The sequence below is a fragment of the Bombus pyrosoma genome, linkage group LG8 (assembly GCF_014825855.1).
Source record: "Bombus pyrosoma isolate SC7728 linkage group LG8, ASM1482585v1, whole genome shotgun sequence".
NCBI classification, from domain to species: domain Eukaryota; kingdom Metazoa; phylum Arthropoda; class Insecta; order Hymenoptera; family Apidae; genus Bombus; species Bombus pyrosoma.
The window spans coordinates 3037968-3054370 of NC_057777.1; the positions used below are offsets into that span (position 1 = coordinate 3037968).

The 16403-nt window shown below is 37.2% G+C and overlaps 1 protein-coding gene across 3 annotated transcripts in view; it reads left to right on the top strand.

Moving 5' to 3' along the window:
* Positions 1-16348, top strand: part of LOC122570039 (spectrin beta chain, non-erythrocytic 5) — a 57653-nt gene extending 41305 nt beyond the window's left edge. For 2 of the 3 annotated variants that reach the window (XM_043731852.1, XM_043731849.1), the window contains exons 4-21: positions 316-541; positions 640-917; positions 1008-2628; positions 2710-4009; positions 4086-5129; positions 5210-5495; positions 6105-6323; positions 6428-6870; positions 7116-7169; positions 7298-10089; positions 10182-10960; positions 11034-11402; positions 11513-11932; positions 12009-13965; positions 14055-14183; positions 14263-14337; positions 14537-14577; positions 14885-16348. In XM_043731852.1, coding sequence (XP_043587787.1) covers positions 316-541; positions 640-917; positions 1008-2628; positions 2710-4009; positions 4086-5129; positions 5210-5495; positions 6105-6323; positions 6428-6870; positions 7116-7169; positions 7298-10089; positions 10182-10960; positions 11034-11402; positions 11513-11932; positions 12009-13965; positions 14055-14183; positions 14263-14337; positions 14537-14577; positions 14885-15124 — 12273 coding nt within the window. In that variant the 3' untranslated portion in view covers positions 15125-16348. The remainder of the gene's footprint in view (positions 1-315; positions 542-639; positions 918-1007; positions 2629-2709; positions 4010-4085; positions 5130-5209; positions 5496-6104; positions 6324-6427; positions 6871-7115; positions 7170-7297; positions 10090-10181; positions 10961-11033; positions 11403-11512; positions 11933-12008; positions 13966-14054; positions 14184-14262; positions 14338-14536; positions 14578-14884) is intronic. The other variant, XM_043731851.1, reaches the window with a different exon arrangement.
* The last annotated feature ends 55 nt before the right edge of the window (positions 16349-16403 follow it).

Consider the following 16403-nt stretch of genomic DNA (forward strand, 5'->3'; position numbering starts at 1 on the left):
GTAATTTCTGGAAAAGCCTCTGGGCATTTTAATCTCGTAATCTTTGGAGATTTTAATACAAAATATTTGGGATTTTTCATTGTATGAGCTTTGTGTCAAATGAAGAAATGAAGATTTGTCTCGTTTAGTAAATATTGTAACGCGATTATGCCTCGGATATTTTATATATTTTTACATATTATACATTATGTACGTACTTGTGTCTATAAATTTATCATAAGACCCATAGTCTACCGATTAATTATTATGATTATTACGATAGACATATTCGAGCTTGGTTGTTTATAATATTAATCGATTTCTTGTGGTTTGTAGGTTCGTCTGGAGAGTATAGGAGCAGAAGATATAGTGGATGGAAATCCAAGATTGATACTGGGTTTAATCTGGACTATTATCTTGAGATTCCAAATTCAAGAAATTGAGATTGACGTAGATGAAGAAAATGATAGTAGTGAAAAGAAATCGGCCAAAGATGCTCTACTACTCTGGTGTCAGAGGAAGACTAATGGATATCCTGGTGTTAATATTCAAGATTTCACTGGTAAATGCAGCAGCTTCAATTATTTTGCATTCTGTATTAATTACGAAATTAACTTACAATTTGTACATATGTATACATAAATGTATGGTTGATTATAGGTTCATGGAGAAGCGGTCTTGGTTTCAATGCCCTTATCCATGCTCACAGACCAGACCTAGTTAATTGGTCAGAATTACAGCAAAATAAAAATATCGATAATCTTAATTATGCTTTCGATGTGGCCAATTCGGAACTTGGAATTCCGCGATTGTTGGACGCGGAGGATGTTGATACTGCTCGGCCTGATGAAAAATCCATCATCACGTACGTTGCTTCTTACTATCACACCTTCGCCAGGATGAAAAATGAGATCAAGAGCGGCAAAAGAATCGCGAATGTAAGTGAATTTTTATATTATACATCTGTTCTTTAAAGTTCATTGACTTAATTATTAAATAATCTTAAAAATCAATATTATTCTCCTTAGATTGTGGGACAAATGATGGACGCCGACAAGATGAAGATCCACTATGAAAAGCTTACAACAGACTTGTTGGAATGGATCAAGATGAAGATAGAAGTATTAGAAAACAGAAACTTCCCCAATTCCTTGGAAGGCATTCAGAAAGAATTGTTAGCTTTCAAGCAATACAGAACAGTAGAAAAACCACCAAAGTACAAGGAACGATCTGAAATAGAAGTTCTGTATTTTCACATTAACACCCAATTGAAATCCTTGAACCAGCCTGCTTTTACGCCTCAAGAAGGTCAATTAATACACGATATTGAAAGAAATTGGGTGGAACTAGAACGAGCTGAGCATCGCCGAGAAGTCGCCCTCAGGACTGAACTCCTTAGACAAGAAAGACTAGAGCAATTAAATTACAAATTTGAAAGGAAAAGCGTTCTAAGAGAAGGTTACTTGAAAGAAATGATTCAAGTCTTGACCGATCCACGATATGGTAGCAATTTGGCCCAAGTAGACGCCACAGTGAAAAAACACGAGGCTATTAGTGCAGATATTTTAGCTCGCGAAGAACGCTTTCACGATTTGACTAATATGTCAGAGGAACTAGTGAGAGAAAATTACCACGGGTTAGAAAGAGTGCAAGTCAGGGAACAGGAAGTCCTCCAGAGGTGGAAGGAGCTTCTAGCACTCCTAGATCATCACAAATCTAATCTAGTTGCCCTGAGTTCTCTCATGAGTCTCATGCGAGAGATTGATACAACTTTGGCCTCCATACAAGAGCTGCAATTGAACTTCCAAAGTACAGATGTTGGTCCACATCTTTTAGGAGTCGAAAATTTGTTACAGAAGCATAGCTTGCAAGAGTTGCAAGTAACTGCTCTTGGAGAGACTCAGAGAAGGCTTGGTAGGCAAGCAGCTCAGCATTTGGCACAACCTCAGAGCAAGGAGGTGCCTTTGTTACAACAAAAGTTAGAGATGTTGAACCGAGCTTATGATGATCTAGTAGAATACAGTAAGGAGCGCAAGGCTCGTTTGGAAGACGCCAGGAATTTCTTCCACTTCCTCCAAGATCATGAGGATGAAGAATCCTGGTTGATTGAAAAGCAACGTATTTGCAAAGCTGGAATATCAGCCAAGGATTTGCGTGCTGTAATTTCCTTGCAACAAAAGCATAAAGCCCTTCAGGATGAAATGAAAGTACGAAGACCTAAGTCTGAACAATTATGTGATGCTGGAAGAAAACTGATAGCTGACAGTCATCCTTCAGCTTTGGAAATTCAAAATCGCATTGATTCGTTGCAAGAGCATTGGAAGGTCTTAGAAGAGTTAGCTGCCCTGAGGAAGAAACAGTTAGATGATGCAGCGGAAGCTTTTCAATTTTACGCGGATGCAAATGAGGCGGATTCCTGGATGAATGAGAAGATGGCCCTTGTGGCCTCTGAAGACTATGGCGTTGACGAACCTAGCGCTCAAGCGCTTCTACAAAGACACAAGGACTTGGAAGGAGAACTGAATGCATACAAAGGTGATGTACAATCACTAAACATGCAGGCTGAGAAGCTTGTCAAGTCTGGAATTTCTACTCTTGAATTATCTGCTGACCCAGAACCCGTTGCAGAACTGGAACAAGAAGAATGGAGTAAGTTTTGGTTTTTAATAAAAATTCCTTTAATACTTCTTCCATGAAATAGATTTCAAAAATGTTTCTTTCTTTCTTTAGGTAAAGAAATTAGACTAGTTCCTCAAGATGAATGGGTGGATGAAGTTGTAGAAAGACTAGAACCTAGAACGGTTTTTGAAGATAGATTGGTACCCCAAGTAAAGAGTTTGTATCCATTCAGTGGCCAAGGTATGCAAATGATAAAAGGTGAAGTAATGTTTTTGTTAAATAAAACAAATCCTGACTGGTGGAGCGTACGAAAAGCAGATGGCACCGATGGATTCGTACCAGCGAATTATGTACGTGAACTGGAACCTAAAGTGATACAAGTTCAGGTTAGAAGACCAGAGAAGGTCAGAGTTACACAGAGAGTGAAGAAAACGAAAATGGTTAAGCAGTTAGTTCCAGTCAGAAGAGTGAAGTCCATAAAGTCAACGGTGAAACCAATTAAAAGGAAGACTGCATCTGATGGAGATAGTGTGGAGAAACGACTGAAGAAGATCAATGATACCTATAGCGAACTTCAAGAATTAGCATTGAAACGACATGCTTTGTTAGAGGATGCTATAAGACTTTATGGTTTCTATCGCGAATGTGATGACTTTGAGAAGTGGATCAAGGATAAAGAAAAGATGTTGAGAGCTGATGACACACGAGATAATGTTGAAACTGCCAGAAGAAAGTACGAAAAGTTCCTAACAGATCTTTCAGCATCAGGCAAACGAGTAGAAGCTATAGATGCTGCAGTCGATGAGTTCGTTAGACAAGGACATAGTCAGTTGGATAAAGTCAAGGCTAGGCAGAGGCATATCCATCAACTTTGGGACCATCTGAACAGGTTAAAGGCACAGAAAGAAAAGAGCCTAGAAGGAGCTTCCAGTGTGGAATTGTTTAACAGAACTTGTGACGAAGCTCATGATTGGATGTTAGAAAAAATTACTCAGTTGGACACTGCAGAACTTGGACCAGACCTGAAGACAGTCCAGGCTCTACAAAGAAGACATCAACACTTGGAGAGGGAGTTGGCACCAGTCGAAGAAAAAGTACGAAAAGTGAACTTATTAGCAAATAGCGTGAAGAGCTCCTATCCACACGAATTGAACAATGTGAATGCCAGACAAAATGAAATCAAAGAACTCTGGAATCAAGTTCAAACAAAGGCTAAGGAACGCAGGTCCAGATTGGAAGATGCAGTAGGTCAACAGATTTTCATGAACAGCTCAAAGAATTTGATTAATTGGGCTGCAGATATGCAAGAGACAATGAAGGTTGAGGAACCTGTTAGGGATGTTGCTACAGCTGAGCAGCTTAGGAAACATCATATGGAACTTGGAGAAGACATACGAACCCGAGAAGACGAGTAAGTATTTAAATATTTTGAATGTATTTCTTTAATTAATTGAAACAATAATATAAATAATTTTTTATTTGTTCAGATTTCGAGAGGTTGAAGAACTTGGAAACCAATTACTACGTCGTAATCCAGCCCTGTTGGATGTCAGTGAACGCTTAGATAAATTGCATGGCTTATATCAGGCTGTAACATCAGATTGGATGGCAAAAGAAGCCTGGTTGCAACAGTGCTTAGAGCTACAGCAGTTTAATCGCGAAGCTGATCAGATCGAAGCTACTACTAGTTCTCATGAAGCGTTCTTAGAATTTACTGACTTAGGGGAATCCCTTGATGACGTTGAAGCCTTACTGAAGCAGCATGAAAAGTTTGAAAACACTCTTCACGCTCAGGATGATAGATTAAAAGCGTTTAGTGATACTGCGGACAAATTGATCGCCCAAAATCATTATGAAAAAGACTATATTAATGACAGAAGAAATCAAGTCTTAGCTCGAAGAAATCAAGTCAAGGACGCTGCTCAGCGTCGTCATGCAGCCTTAAAAGCCTCAGAGCACTATCAACAATTTTCTGCAGAAGTAGATGACCTACGAGACTGGTTGGGTGATAAAATGAAGACAGCATCTGATGAAAGTTATAGAGATTTAAATAATCTTGAACGAAAGCTTCAAAAGCACGAAGCGTTTGAAAGAGAATTAAGAGCTAATGAGGGACAATTAAGAGCAGTGAACAAAGCTGGGAAAGCTTTGATATCTGAAGAGAACTATAGATCAGATGATGTAGGAAAAACACTAAAAGAATTAAATGATCAATGGGAACAATTGGTGGCCTTATCTTTGGAAAAAGGTCGCAGGTTGAGGCAAGCTGCTTCTCAACATGGTTACAATAGAACGATGGAAGATGCCAGGTTGAAACTGGAAGAAATAGAGAATTCTCTGCAAAGTAAACAAGTGGGAATGGATCTTAGGAGTTGTAAGGAGCTGTTGAAGAAACATCAGACACTTGAGAGCGATATGTGCCAATGGGAACAGAAAGTGGATGACCTAGTTGCCATGGGTGAAGAGATGGCTCATGAAGGTCATTTTGATGCTGCGAATATATTGAAAACCAGTCAAGCTACGCAAAGAAAGTGCGTAAATACTTTGTATAACATAAAAGTAATGACAAAAATTATTAAATATCTAAAATTTAATTTTTATTGTTTGATAGGTTTCATAGCTTGAAAGAACCAGCCAAGAGAAGACGAGACGCGTTAGAAGAAAGCTTACGATTCCACAAGTTTGGCTTTGAACTGGATGCTGAATTACAATGGATAAAAGATCATCTTCCTCAGGCATCCTCGACGACATTGGGACAAAATCTGCATCAAGCTCAGACATTGCATAAGAAACACAAGAAACTAGAAGCAGAAATTGCTGGCCATCAACCAATGATAGACAAAACTGCCGCTTCTGGACAGGCTTTGATCGATCAGGCACATCCAGAGAAAAAGAAGGTAATAATATATATAGTAAAAATATTGTTTGAAACGTTTCTAGGGAAAACCAGATGCGTATATTTTCCCTGTTATTGTTCTTTGATAGATATTTGATTAATTTGAAATAAAAGTTTATAATTTTTGTACAGTTGGGACTGTTACAAGAATATTGGGTCTGCAGAGGTAAGGTCGGCACAGATGCATGGATATCATTGTTTTGTTTGAAAAGTAACAATATCATTTGATAAATAGCTGTAAAAATAAAAAAGTTAATAAATTAATCAATCTAATTAATCAAGATTTTTTAAAAAATTTTCCGATGAAAAAAGTTAAAAATTTTAGATGTATATCGTAAATAAGAAACAGGGAAGTTTTTATTGCATGCATGTGCTTGTCTTACGTGATTTATTTTAACGTTGAAATATATTTTGTTACACAATATATTATTTTTTATTACATTGTGCTTTAAGCTATTTTATATTTTTAAATATTAACAAAATTTGTTTTATTTAGTTTTATATATTGATAAAAAAATTATGTGTAAAGTATGTTTCCTGATCTATATTTTTATGTTATTGCTTATACAATCATGTTAAAATTATACTAAAATATTTAATTCCTTTATAGATACGAGAATTATGCGATGTGCTTGATGAAGCATGGAAAGACCTGCAAGAGAAGGCCGGAGAACGAAACAAAGCTCTAGATTTATCTTTAAAAGCGCAGGAATTCTTCTTCGAAGCAGGGGAAGTTGAAAGTTGGTTGAATGAAAAGAACGATGTTCTCAGTTCAACAGATTATGGCAGAGATCGTGATGCTGCTACAAAATTATTAACAAAACACAAGGTTGACCTCCACGTCTTTAATTTATAAAAAAATAATATTTATAAAATATAATTTATTAATATAAGAAAATTCTATTTTTTATACAATGTTATATAATTTTTCAGGCGGTTGAGTTAGAGTTAGACACTTACAATGGCATTGTAACTGAGATGGGACACACTGCAGCTACTATGATCAATGCGAAACATCCTGACAGCAAAGCAATAGCAAATAAGCAACAAGCAATCGCCCAACAAATGCGAGCATTACAGAGATTGGCTACAGTAAGACAACAACGCTTGATGGAGAGCATGTATCGACATGAATATTTCCTAGAAAGCAGAGAATTAGAACAGTGGATCAAGGAACAGGAACAGGCAGCAGCTTCTGAAGATTATGGTCAAGACTATGAACATTTACTAATACTGCAAGCCAAATTCAACGACTTTAAACACAGGATAGAGGCTGGTTCTGAAAGATTTAACCAATGCGAAGAATTAGCCAGAAAGTTAATCGCTAATGAGAGTCCTTATATTCAAGATATCGAGAAGCGACAAGAACAATTAGGGTAAGATTTGACCTTGTAATTTCAATGATGTATATAATGCGGACTTAGAATTTTGGTGTAAGTTACATGGAATCTTTTATTTCACCAAATGCATGTTTACTCTTTCGAATTTAATAATGCACTATTTATGGTAATGTATAGTTAATATAGTTTTTAATATGATTGCAAAAGGGTAATATAGAATAAAGGATATGATTATATCGGTGTTGGGTTACTAACTGTTTTTGTACATATATTTAATGCAGACAAGACGATGATGATCCTGTAACGCAAGTGCAGAGACAGCATGCTCTTATGATGTAAGTTGGTGGATTTTGTAGCATAAAGTGTAAATATTATAGCATGTTTTGTAGTATTTATGAAAGAAGATTAAACAGTAAATATCACCTGAATGATAAAATTAAGAATATTCTCCGTAACTTATTAGGGAATCTTGGCAACATCTTCTTGGTCTCATTCGAAACCGTGAACAGAGGTTACAAGCAGCCGGAGAAATTCACAGATTCCATCGGGATGTAGCTGAAGCATTGTCTCGTATACAGGAGAAAGAAGCAGCTTTGCCAGAAGACCTAGGACGCGATTTAAATTCTGTGCTTGCATTAATTAGACGCCATGAAGGTTTCGAAAACGATCTAGTCGCCTTGGAAGCACAACTCCAAGTTCTGGTTGAAGATGCATCTAGATTGCAAGCACATTATCCAGGAAATAATGCAGTGCATATTGATCAACAGCAACAGATTGTTCTTGCTCAGTGGGAAGAGTTGAAAGATAGATCTGCTCACAGAAGAGATCAGTTGCAAGCAAGTTGTGATCTGCAACGATTTTTGACTCAAGTTAGAGATTTGATGAACTGGGCAGCTGGACTTCGTGCTGCAATGTCAACTGAAGACAAAGTTAGGGATGCGGCGAGTGCACAGATCTTAAAGGCAGAACATGAAGCTCTGAAAGGAGAAATCGAAGCAAGGGAAGATAGCTTTAGCTCAGTTCTTGATTTGGGTGAGGCTATGGTTCAAACTGGTCATTATGCTGCCTTAGAGGTCGAGGAAAAATGCAATCAGTTGTTAGATGAGAGGCAAAAGTTACATACTGCCTGGCAACAGAAAAAGGTACATTTGGACCAATTGATAGACTTACATTTCTTCTTACGAGACGCTAAACAACTAGACAACTTGTCAACTACCCAAGAAGCTGCATTAAGTGGTGATAATTTTGGTGATTCCGTTGAAGAAGTAGATGCTCAAGTAAAGAAACACAACGAATTTGAAAAGCTATTAGTTACACAAGAAGAAAAATTAACTGCTCTGCAAGAGCACGGAGACAAACTTCTAGCTCAGAATCACTTTGACTCACCTACAATTGCCAGACGATTAAGTGAAGTTGTACAGAGACGTGCAAAAATTCGAAACCTTTGTGAGACGCGACGGAGGAAGTTAGAAGCTGGTTTGTTACACGCTCAGTTTGTTAGAGATGTTGCAGAAGCTGAATCCTGGATCGGCGAAAAGCAGAAGAAACTGGAAGCCGAGGCATCGAAAGGCGAAGTGTCCAGTTTGGAGGATAAAATCAAGAAATTGAAGAAACACCAAGCGTTCCAAGCTGAATTGGCGGCGAATCAGAGCAGAATCGAAGAGATCAAGGCTAAAGGAGAGAGACTGCTTCAACAGAAGCATCCAGCAAGTGCTGAAATTCGACAACAACTGGAACATCTTAATGCTTCTTGGAGAAAACTGTTATTCGAATCTGGAAACCGTGGTAGAGGTTTGGAAGAAGCTCAGGATATTCTGGAATTCAACAACCAAGTGGAAAAAATTGAGGCTTGGATAAGAGACAAAGAGATGATGGTCCAGGCTGGAGACACCGGAAAGGATTACGAACATTGTTTAAGTCTGCAGAGGAAACTTGATGATGTAGACAGTGACATGAGAGTAGACGACTCTAGAATAAAGGCTATCAATGCTCTGGCTGATAAGTTAATCAAACAGGGCAGGGACAATGAATCGAAAGCTATTCAACAACGTCGTGACAACTTTAACAACAAATGGAAAGGCTTGCAAGGAGCACTGAGTGCTTACAGGGAAATGCTAGCTGGAGCTTTGGAGATTCATTTGTTTAACAGAGACATAGATGATACTAGTCAAAGAGTCATTGAAAAAGCAGTCGCCATGAACACTACTGATGTCGGTAAGGATCTACCTGCTGTTGAACAACTGCAGAGAAAGCAAGAAGCAATGGAGCGAGATATGACTGCCATAGAAGGAAAATTAAAAGAACACAAAGCAGAGGCTAGAGATTTGTCATCAAAGTACCCAGACAAAGCTCCACAGATAATGGGAATACTATCAGAATTACAGTCCAATTGGGACGATTTGCAACGATTTACTCAACATCGTCGTGAAGCCTTAAATCAAGCTTATACTCTGCACAAATTCCAAGCCGATTTACTTGAGTTAGAACTTTGGGTAGCTGATACAATTAAACGTATGGATGAGTCTGAGCCACCAACAACAATACCTGAAGCTGAAGCTTTATTAGAACTTCATCAAGAGAGAAAAGCAGAGATTGATGGCAGACAAGATACGTTTAAAGCTTTGAAAGAACATGGACAGAAGCTTCTAGCTATTAACGAAGATATCAAAGATAACTTGGAACATTTGGAAGAGCTCCGACAAGGATTGGTCAATGCGTGGGAAACTAGGAGGCAAAAATTAACACAGGCACATCAATTGCAATTGTTCAAGGAACAGGCTGATCAAGCAGACAGTTGGCTAGCGACGAAAGAAGCATTCCTGAACAATGACGATCTTGGTGAATCTTTATCTGGTGTAGAAACATTGTTACGTAAACATGAGGAGTTCGAGAAAATGCTTGTCTCTCAATTGGGTCGTATTGACGAATTGGAGAAATTTGCGAATGAGATTTTGTCCAAGGAACATGCAGATGCTAACGTTATTAAGCATCGATTAGCATCTGTCTGTGCTAGAAGAGATAAATTGCAAAATAGTGCAAGGGCAAGAAGGAAGAAATTATTGGAGAGCCATCACTTGCATCAGTTCCTTAGAAATATATATGAAGTTGAGGGTTGGCTTCATCAGAAACAACAGGTGGCTAGTGATGAAAACTACAGAGACTCATCCAATTTGCAAAGCAAGATACAGAAGCATGCCGCTTTTGAAAGTGAACTGATGGCAAATAAAGGAAGAGTAGCTGCAGTGGTCAATGAAGGTAAATTGAATTTATTTTTTAGGTCACACTGTATTTTTAAAATTGCAGCTACAACTATCTTGTTTAATAATTTTTACTAATTTTTCTATCAGGCGAATCACTAATTGAGGAGAAGCATTACGCATCGAAGAGCATTCAAGAACGCCTAGACGAGTTAGAAGCAGAATGGCGTTTACTCCAAGAAACAAGTGAACTAAAGAAAAACAGATTAAACGATGCTTACCAAGCTTTGCTCTTCAGGCGAAGTTTGGACGAATTTGAGGCATGGATGGATGAAGTGGAAACTCAATTGCAGTCAGAAGACCATGGGAAAGACTTATCCAGTGTAGCCAATTTATTAAAGAGACATACGAATTTGGAAAATGATGTTCTGGGTCACAACGAAGCTTGTGAATCAATTAAAGAGACAGCAACGAGTTTCCAGAAGTCAAATCATTTCATGTGTGACGAGATACAAGAAAGGGCGATGGTTATAATAAATAGATACCATAGTTTGCAAGAACCAATACAGATAAGAAGGGACAATTTGGAAGATGCTAAATTACTGCATCAATTTACAAGGGATGTTGAAGATGAGATGCATTGGTTATCTGAAAAAGAACCTCTGGCTGCAAGCAGTGATCTAGGAAGTTCTCTAACCACCGTGCAGCGGTTACAGAAGAAACATCATGCTCTAGAGGCGGAATTAATTTCCAGAGAACCTGTAGTTGCATCTTTGGTAAGCAGAGCTACGATTATGGTGAGAAGTGGCCATTTTGCTTCAGAAAAGATAGAAAAATTGTCACAAGAATTGCAAGATAAATTATCACATCTCAAAGATTTAGCTAGCGTTAGAAAACTGCGTCTACTTGATGCTGTTGAGTCACAGATGGTAAGAATTATTTGAATAACTTAAATTAATTAAATTTACTATACAGAAGTTTATAGTGTTTTTGTTCTTTTAGTTCTATGCTGAAGCAGCAGAAGCAGAGCAATGGATAAAAGAGAAACATCCACAACTAACTGCCACAGACTATGGAAAAGACGAAGATTCTGTTCAGTCTCTGTTGAAGAAACTGGAAGAGATAGAACGAGACTTAATTGGCTTTGAAAACACTATTGGGAACTTAAAGAAACTTTCACACGGATTGATAGATAGACATCATTTTGATAGCAAGAACATTACACAAAAACAATCAGAGATCGAACAGAAGTTCAAAGAATTGCAGAAATTGAAAGAGTATCGATCTCAGAGATTGCGTGAGAGCGAGAAGTTCTTTAAGTTCATCAGGCAAGCAGATGAAGTAATTGAATGGATTGGAGATCAGACAACTGTAAGTTTCTTATCGAAAAACCTACACATATTGTCCTTCTAGGATAGTCTAACTTAAACTAGGATTAATTCTATTGATATTAAAATAAATAAAATTAATTTATTTTATAGGTTGCAGCTTCAGAAGATTACGGTTGTGACGTAGAACACGTTGAGCTTCTCATTCAGATATTTGACAACTTTTTAGCCGGTTTAACAACGAGCGAAGGTCGAGTATCAGCAGTATTGGATGAAGGACAAAAATTAATACAGGAAAATAATCCAGAGAAAGCTAAAATATTGGTGAAAATCGACGAGACCAAACAACAATGGGAAGATCTGAAGGAATTAGCGCATGCACGACAAGATGCACTAGCTGGAGCAAAACAGGTGCACATGTTCGACAGAACTGCGGATGAAACTATTTCGTGGATTCAAGAAAAAGAGACTACTCTCAGTTCTGATGGTTATGGTCATGATTTAGAAACAATTCAAGCTTTGGTAAGGAAACATCAAGGATTCGAAACGGATTTGGGTGCTGTTAAAGAACAGGTATATTATAAATATATGTTCTTTATGAGATAAATTATAATTTATCATATATTAATTAAAACAATGTTGTTTCTAGGTTGAACTGCTAATGGACGAGGCTTCGAGATTAATTGAATTATTCCCAGATGCTCGTTCGCACATAGAAGTGAAGCACCAAGAAGCTGAAGCAACCTGGAATGAATTACTAGAGAAAGCAGCTCAAAGGAGGAGTAAGTTAGCTCAAGCGGAACAACTGCAGACATACTTGGGTGAATACAGAGACCTAATATCTTGGATAAATGAGATGGTAGCCAAAGTAACCGCTCCTGAATTGGCTCGTGACGTGCCAGGTGCAGAAGCACTGATATTGAGGCACAACGAGTACAAAGCAGAAATTGAAACACGCAACGAAGCCTTTGAGAAATTTTACAAAACGGGCCAGGAATTGATAGAAGAAGGTCATTTCTTGGCAAAGGAAATAGAAGACAAAATATCTGTTCTACAACACAGACAACAGCTCTTGAAAGACACTTGGGAGCAAAGAAGACACATCTATGAACAGAATCTGGATACCCAGATGTTCAAACGAGAAGCAGAGACACTGGAGAACTGGATAGTGAGTAGGGAGCCAATGTTGAATGATGGGAAACTGGGAGAAAGTATTTCACAGGTGGAAGAATTCATAAGAAAGCATGAAGACTTTGAGAAGACTATCGAAGCTCAAGAAGAGAGGTTTAATGCACTTAGACGCATAACTATGTTGGAAGAGGCTTTCCAGAAGCAACAAGAGGCAGAGATGGCAGCCAGACAGGCAGAGAAAGAAAGAATAGAGCGTGCTCGTTTAGAAGAACGAAAACGGAAGGAGGTACAAAGAATAACGGAAGAAAGGAAACGTGAGGAAGAACGAAGAAGACTACTAGATAGTCCACACCGTACTGTGCACGATGAAATCAATGGAACGACCGATGAACACGAGTCTATTAACAAATTATCACCATTAAAAACTTCTACTGCAACTGAAGGTCTAGACTCAACGCCTCAAAAATCACATGGGTTATCACATGTATTTGGTGAAAAATTGAGAAGAACGACTCCTGACATTAAAAGAGCAGAGAGCATGAAGGTAGATACAAAGAAACCGAAGAGAACGCCCAGTTTCACGACTAGAAGGAGGACTCAGAGCTTCAGGAAACTTCAAAGGATGGAGAATATGGACACCCTTCCACCAGTAGAGATTCAAGGTTTGTTAGAGAGAAAACATGAGCTTCAAAGTGCTGGCAAGAAGGCAGCAGTGCGTTCCTGGAAACAATACTATACTGTATTATGTGGACAACTTCTGTGTTTCTTCAAAGATATGGAAGATTTCTCACTGAGCAAGGCAGCCACTGCTCCTATCACCATCTTCAATGCCATATGCGAGAAAGCGGATGACTATACCAAGAAGAAAAACGTGTTCAGGTTGAAATGTACAGATGGATCAGAATTTTTGTTCTTGGCACCAAGTCAACAAGAAATGGAAGACTGGGTGAACAAGATATCATTTCACGCCAAGTTACCTCCCAGTATGCAATTGTTAAGTTACGACGAATCGCAAAAGGAAAGTTTAGAGAGGTTACAGAATGTGTCTATAGAACATACTGATGATAATGTCTCAACCAGTAGCAGTCACGCTTCGACTCCTGAATTGGAACGAAAGAATTCTGTAATTAGACGCGATGTACCGAATCAACACTCTGCAAGCAACGTGCAGATTGAATTCCTCCAGATGCACAGGCAAAATCAACAGAAACGTGAATCACAGAGTAGTGCTGAGTTCATAACTTCGCAAAGAAACGAATCACCTCAGACCCAAACACAGTTCTTGCAAATGCACAGACAGCTACAATTGCTTGCGCAGCAGCAACAGATGATACAACAAGAGCAACTAGCAAGTCAGAAGGACCAGTATCAATCAAATTCTGGAGATAAACCACCTATTCCTCCAAGAGGAGCACCACCTCCTATTCCAATGCGATCACCTAGTTCAGAAGCTATTCCTCAATATAGACGCGATGGTATATTAATTTAATACACTTTCTTTGAATGAGTTGATTAGAAGAATATGAAATAGTAATTGGAATATGATATTCTTGTGGTTTTGCAGACATAGAACAAGGAAGATCCAGTTTTTATCAACAACGTAGCGCAACCTTGAATCATAACGGTTCCAGTCAGTATTCATCGACTACAACCTGGCATAGACAAAGTAGCGCGGATCTTAATACTTCACAAGGTACTTAGGAAACCCTCATGATTACATTTACGTATGTGTAGGAGATCCCTTGTTTTCATTGTATGTCGTTATTTTGTAGAATTAGCACCTCCCTTGCCATCAAGTGCCCCTCCACCAACCAGAATAGCTCAGTGGAGTGTTCCTCATGATCCTGGTTAGTCGTTGTTAATTGTTTGTCAGCGTATCATTCTTGCATGTTTTGTTCAACCTTCCAATTTTGTGTGTTTTTATCTATCCTAAATTGTCTTCCTAATAATATCTATTTAAGATAAAAGTTTTCTGCGTTAATAATTGCATAATATTAACAGAGTCATCTTAACAGAAAAAATAATAAATATTATTTTCTATTACAGCTTATGGAAATGTTTCTTATGGAATCGCAAGATCCAGAGAGGTAATTATATATTTAAATAGATTGAAAAGCAAACATGAAACCAGTATTATAAATTCTTTTATAACTAAATTATTGGCTTCTTGATAAGAACATTCATGAAGTATCTTATACAAAACTCAAACGTGTTTACCAATTAAAATTAATTAGATCCTTACAAAGCAGCTATTGGTCCATTACTGTTCATTTATCTTCTTTATTCAGTTGATAGGACTATGGGAATAAAAAAAGAAAAGGAGATAAAGTTAGGAATAAAGAAAGATTTAAGATACCAAATTCAGATTTTAAAACATATTTTTATCTGTTATAGGGTGTGCAACAGAATAACTCAACCTTCACAGGTAGACCAGTTTCTCTGCCGCCATCGTATGTGCCTCCTCCAGCAGTTCCACAAAATTCTCAACCCCTCACGAACGTAGAAAGTAGAAGAACTAGCGAAAGTGGATCAGAAAGTGAACATAGCGTGGGTAATAATCGCAAGGACCGCGATTACAAACGAAGCTCTGTTTTAAGTAATCTATTTGGCAGACGCAAGAAACCTCAATCGTAATCCTATTGATGACAATATTTACGCATACAGAACATGTCTGTTACGAGCGTACAAGTTTTCATGGAACAAAACCGAGATTAAGCTTCTTCGAGTCAGAAAAGACACGTGTGCGTGCTATTTTTGTAGCATGATACATGAGAGGATTCCTGTAAATTATATATATTTTTGTGTACAATACAAATTAAACTTTATCGTTCACGTTATTTAATAATACATTGAGTTGATCATGTATAAAAAGAAAGCTATATAGAAACCAGAACACGATTGAAGAGAATATTTGACTCTAATGGTATATGAAGTTACAATTTGACCTAATTTTGAGAGGAATATATCTGAATGAATCCCTGATATTAAAGAAGTATATATTACAAGGATAACTTCTAAGAAGTTCTGTGGCATGTTCAACTCAAATGTTAAAGTCAATATAGAATGTATGAAATATACATATATGGAGAACTTGCATTTTTCTATTATTTTTCTTTTTTACTTGCGTTGAAATGTGCAAATATGTCTGATATGTCAGGGATTTAAAAAAAAATATTAAAAAGAGAAAGAAAAGTGACTGTTGGACAAATAATTTTTAAAGAATCATTGTTATATAAAGATCAATCCTCCATTTTTGAAAAATCTACTATGCACCATATGAACTTTATGGAAATTTATTATAGTTATTACGATCGTTCAATTGTTTTGTTGATTTCTTTAGATGCACCGTAAAGCTACAAAGAAAAGAAATATGTTAGAATTACACCTTACACGCAATGAATGTTACTGAATTTATTTAAAGTGTACCTGACTTTAAGAGGAAAGTTAAAGTGTATGGAAAAGGAATATGCAGTTGCGCGAATAATGTAAGGTTTAAGTTTTATAGATGTCAGTAATATATGCATTGCAAATACTTATATATTTGGAAACGCCTGTTCGGGACCAATGAATTTATAATGTAATTAAAATACCAGAGATATGTATACATATCATATTTTTTTTAGAAAAACGGAAAAATTATGCGTTCTCGAAGATTACCGATTATAAATATCTTTTCTTTTTTATAATGAAATATTACAATGTGTAAAATGTATTTAATGCTACATAAAGATTGATTATGTATTATGTAGGTTCGTCAATGCTATTTCATAGTTACATAGGACATCTTATTTTGCGCCAAGATGTCAATGATCGAAAGTTTAAAAGATATTAAATAAATAAAGGAGAAATTTAAATTAATAGATAATATATTTAAAATCCTAAAATCTATTTCTATAAAATTTACTGTAATATC